Genomic DNA, 4,470 nt, shown 5'->3' on the forward strand with positions numbered 1-4,470 from the left:
ATAAAATTTTTTTATATTAAAGTTGTGTAAGGTTATATCTTTATTTGTTGATTTTATTTTCACATTTGTTTTAATAAAATATAGTAAAAAATTAGTAAATAAACTTGTTAATGTTTAATTTTTAGTTATTGCAAAAAGCAACCAATAGCATATTGAGATAAGTATAATTATAAAGATCTTAAAATATACATATGTAAAGTATTAATAATGAAAAAAAAAGTATAAATAGTTGTTATGTAGGTACCTGAAATAGATGGATTGGACTAGGACAGAAGGCCCAAATGGAGGAGGAAGGTGGTTTCTGGCTTGTAGCGCGAGAGCCTCCGTTCGAAGTGATTCGTACGCGTGGCAGTAAATGGGGGGGTGGTACCTGCAAAGACACTCTAATTCCTAAGTCAGCAAAGGGTTAAACAGGTTTTAGTGTATTGGAACTTAGGTTTACCTAAGTGTGTCAGTGTATCTATAGTAGGAATCCAATAACTACCGTTGGAGTCATTCCATCTTTGATGGTGGATAACCTTTCCTTTATCTTAGGGTTGTTGTGATATCTCCTCCAGAAGTAGGTAAGAGATTTTAGGAAGCAGTTATGTTTGTGGATAAACGTGGACTGTCTGCTTGGGGTTGGCTCCGATCTCTTTGAGGAGGTCAGACACGCAGTGAAGGCCAATCTTTTAGATTGGACCTCACAGCTTACTTTGGGTCTGTCTTATTGCTACTTGGATAGGGTATGAACAATAGTAAAAGTAATAAAAGTGTTTTTCTTTTCATAAATTTTGTTTTAAAAATACAATAAGTATTTTTGTTTTATATCTTATCATCTAATATAATTATTTTTAAGCAGATAAATTATTCTTCATTTATTGGTATAAATATTTTTTATAAACAAATTACGTAAATTTTGATAAATCAATTATCTGCTTGTTTGGCAATACTGTTTAAAAAAATTGTTTCATTGTGTAACTTTGAGATGCTTTATAGTTCAGAAATAATTAAAAAAAAAAATTAGAGTTAAAAAAAATTGATTGAGAATGAAATCACAGTGGATTAGTAGTAAGAGTCATATGTAGAATATGTAAATAGATAAAATAGCATGAAATTTAAATATTTATAATTTAAAATTTATTATGATTGATATTATTATTATGATATTTTTATGTAGATATTTATTATATTTTGTTAGTGTTTTATATTTTTATTTACTATTAATATGTAATAAATTAATTAATAATGGGGAGTTATAGTTTTAATTAGTTGTGACGGTTGTAGTCCATAGTGCATATCCATTAAAAAAGAGAAATAGAAAAACTTATGGTAATAAAAAATTCACTATTAAATACAAATAAATAATAAATTAAAAATGATATTCAAGAACAACACAAGAATATTAAAAAATAAATTCAAAATCTTATAAAACAGCTTATTATTTTTATTTTTAAAATATTTTACTAAAAATTGATTAATTAGTTAATTTTTAAATTTATTAAAAATTAATTAAATATAAAAAGAAAAAAGAAACTAAGTCGCGCCAGGTAGGGGTCGAACCTACGACTTTCTGCTTAGGAAACAGACGCTCTATCCACTGAGCTACAGGCGCTTCACGAACTGAAGCACTCAATTTACTTTACTACTTTCTTTTTAAGAAATTTGAAATTCCCGCCGAACTCCTCTTCTTCGAGAAGGAGCTGCAAAGGGGTATTCATTATTCACAATTGTTGCAGAGAGAGAGAGAAACGAAGAAGAAGACGATGTCGGAGGATGCAATATGGAAATTCTGCAACGCGCTGGCATCATTCTGCAACCATCTTCAGTCCAATTCCGATGCTCTCAAATTATCTATAGATCGCCGCCCCATTCCTCTCGGTAAATCTTTCTCACAAAATTCAAATTCAAATCAATCTCCAACCATCTCAGCACTTGAAATTTGTAATTTCAATTGCACTGTTCATCGCAGATTCTGCATCTTCCACCTTCGTTCAATCTCTTAACCGCCGCGTATCCACCTCTGCCGCCGACCTCGAGCTCCTGGATTCGATGTCGTTCGGCACCGTCTCCTTCGAAGAGCTGTTAGGTCACTGCAACGAACTCTATAAGAAAAACCACTCCGATCTACTTGAACTCGAAGATCGTCTCAAGAGCAGCTACGGCTACGTTCCAGGTGCTTCTTACTTCCTCTTCTCGCTCCTCTTTCCATTTTTACTTTGCATTTTTTTCCTTCCTTTGTTTTGTTGGATTGAGAATTTTCCATTTTCGGGAATTAGCTCCAGATTTTGAGGATGAAGAGGATGATGAAGAAGAAGAAGGAGAGATTTTAGCTCCTGTGCCGGATTCTAGCTTCAACGAAGATGATTTGTATCCTTCTCCGATTTTTGGCTCCTGGACAATTTTTAACATAGAACTGAAAAAAATGAAAATAAAAAATTCTGTAGATGAAATAGTGAAGTTATGTTGATCTGCCACCCTGAATGATACCAAAATCAATTCACATATGATTGTGTTTTACATTTTTCATCCATTTGATTTATTTCTGTACTTTGTTTTCAGAAATTCTGTATTGAAGCTATGAAAACTGAAAAGATTAGATGACGATACGATATTTTCATCCCGTTTGATTTTATTGGTGTCTGTCCCTTAATCTAATTCTCTTCAGATTTGATGAATCTATGAGTTTGAAACAACTTGGACTCTCAGATGCTTGTCTGGCCACGTTAGCATCTGGAGGTTAGTGATACTGATATGCCACTTGCCTCCATTGGCATTCTTGTTGGTTGTGAGAATTTCATGCATATGTTTTGGTTCCAATATTCTTCATTTTCTGGTTAAAAGGGGTGTCACTTGATCTGGTCTTGTGGTCATGTTGATGTTGATTTCATGAAAACAAAACTTTTGCTTTGATTAATTGTTTGTTACTAACTCTATTTGTACCACTATCTTATTTTCTTGCACCGGTGCTGCTGATTTATTTCCACAAGAACCTGAGAAGTAAGTTAAAAGTTGTGAATATTATTTCCACATTTCTGTAGATGATTGCTGCAAGTTTCTCATTTTCTGAGCAATGGTTGAACAGGGAACAAGAGTTTAAGCAGCAGCAGCAACCTGTTGTAGACAAAATAGTGGCATCTGAGGGGAGGAATTTCTTATCTGATGGTAATAGTTTTCTTTCTTGCTTCAATACTTCAAATCCCACCATAAGCCACAAAGAGATTTTTTTTTTATGTATTATTTTTAAACTAAATTTAGAGGCAAACAAGGAGAATTTAGAGTCAGCTGAACCTTCCAGCTCTCTTATAAAGATATCGGAAAGAGAATTTGAATGTCTTCCTGGCTACATGAAGGGTCTAGCGACATGGGAGGTGAGGTTCTTTGTGTCTAACTAGATGTTTCTTTACAATTTACATGGATTATCTTCTTTAGTGTTCTTTAAACTCTAGTAATTTGTCTGTCTTCACAGTCGTATGTGCATATACTTGATCTATTTAACACTTTTTTTTGGGGTTCTTTGTTCAACTTGATCTCCTAGGATTTAGTTGTAGCTGTTGATAAAATCAATTCAAGCCTCAGGAAGAAAACGAATGGAGGCAACTACTTCCGGCAAGATGAAATCCCTTCATTTGATTTAGGTAGTCAAACTGTTACATCTCTGCCCTTATCTGTTTTTTCTTTTTCTTATTGAACCCATTAAAATGCATTAGCCTTTCCATAAAATCCGTTATCATAAATTTATATTAACATTTTCCACCAACATTGTATTTTATTTTTTTTTCGCTTTTCAGGTCCTAAAGCAAGATCATATTTGCTGGTTTTGGTGCGCATGAACCGGTTGGTTGTTGAAACAATTGATGGAATACTATCGTACAGAGTATTGTAGATGTGAAAACCAATGAAGAACTGTGTTTCATGAAGAGGACAGGAAGAAAGCACATAGCTAGTTATAAAAGTCTGGTAATTTCAATGAACTGTCTTTGAGGTTTTAAATTCTGTGATCCATTCCCATTTGAAGCTTGAGTGTAAAATCTGCATATACCTTCTCTTTGTAACGATAAAGGTATTTGTAGCTATTTGTTATTGAACATTGTTAATAACAGAAGTCGATAGGATTAGAAAGCATTTATATGAGAAAGCTCATCACCTTTTAGTTTTTGTGCCTATTAATATACTAGTAAATTAATTGAGCTGTGTCATTTTTTCCTGTTTTTAATACCAGATGCAATATTTATCTTATAAATATAATAGATTGATACATAAGCAGAACGAAATTATTGTGTATGGTGGGTGCAATATGGAAGTAATTAAGATATGACATAACCATAACCATAACCATAACCCAGTTCCTTATCCATGTCCTTTTCTTCAAATCCCATTTGTACCTCTGCCATTGCCAAGTCTCTCTTTGCCAACTCAAGATCGATTTCTGTCACAGCCATTTTGGCTTTGAGCATCTTCATCTCAATCTCCAAACCAATCACATTCTCC

The 4,470-nt window shown here is 33.2% G+C and overlaps 2 protein-coding genes and 1 non-coding gene across 4 annotated transcripts in view; 1 reads left to right on the top strand and 2 right to left on the bottom strand.

Moving 5' to 3' along the window:
* TRNAR-CCU lies at window positions 1,522-1,594 on the bottom strand. The gene has a single exon. It is a non-coding gene; the product is annotated as a tRNA-Arg (tRNA).
* On the top strand, window positions 1,686-4,178 carry LOC107605534. 2 transcript variants are annotated; one of them, XM_021105262.1, is made up of 9 exons: window positions 1,686-1,860; window positions 1,952-2,155; window positions 2,265-2,349; window positions 2,648-2,718; window positions 2,970-2,979; window positions 3,065-3,144; window positions 3,238-3,350; window positions 3,518-3,617; window positions 3,771-4,178. In XM_021105262.1, the coding sequence occupies exons 1-9, from the start codon at window positions 1,746-1,748 to the stop codon at window positions 3,863-3,865; spliced, it is 873 nt and encodes a 290-aa protein (XP_020960921.1). In that variant the 5' UTR covers window positions 1,686-1,745; the 3' UTR covers window positions 3,866-4,178. The 2 variants fall into 2 exon arrangements, with proteins under 2 accessions (XP_020960921.1, XP_016162923.1); XM_016307437.2 differs by having other exon boundaries at window positions 1,687-1,860; window positions 2,259-2,349.
* LOC107605533 (MATH domain and coiled-coil domain-containing protein At3g58270) overlaps window positions 4,158-4,470 on the bottom strand; it is a gene marked incomplete in the record, with an annotated part of 3,525 nt that continues 3,212 nt past the window's right edge. The window contains 1 exon segment of the mRNA XM_016307436.2: window positions 4,158-4,470. Coding sequence (XP_016162922.1) covers window positions 4,287-4,470 — 184 coding nt within the window.

Source organism: Arachis ipaensis, chromosome B06 (genome assembly GCF_000816755.2).
Source record: "Arachis ipaensis cultivar K30076 chromosome B06, Araip1.1, whole genome shotgun sequence".
NCBI lineage: Eukaryota > Viridiplantae > Streptophyta > Magnoliopsida > Fabales > Fabaceae > Arachis > Arachis ipaensis.

Excerpts from the sequence above, each read along its gene's own strand:
- LOC107605534 (XM_016307437.2), top strand. The coding sequence starts at position 1,746 with ATGTCGGAGGATGCAATATGGAAATTCTGCAACGCGCTGGCATCATTC. Across the intron at positions 2,156-2,258 it reads CAGCTACGGCTACGTTCCAG|CTCCAGATTTTGAGGATGAA; the intron begins GTGCTTCTTACT and ends TTCGGGAATTAG. Across the intron at positions 3,351-3,517 it reads AGGGTCTAGCGACATGGGAG|GATTTAGTTGTAGCTGTTGA; the intron begins GTGAGGTTCTTT and ends TTGATCTCCTAG.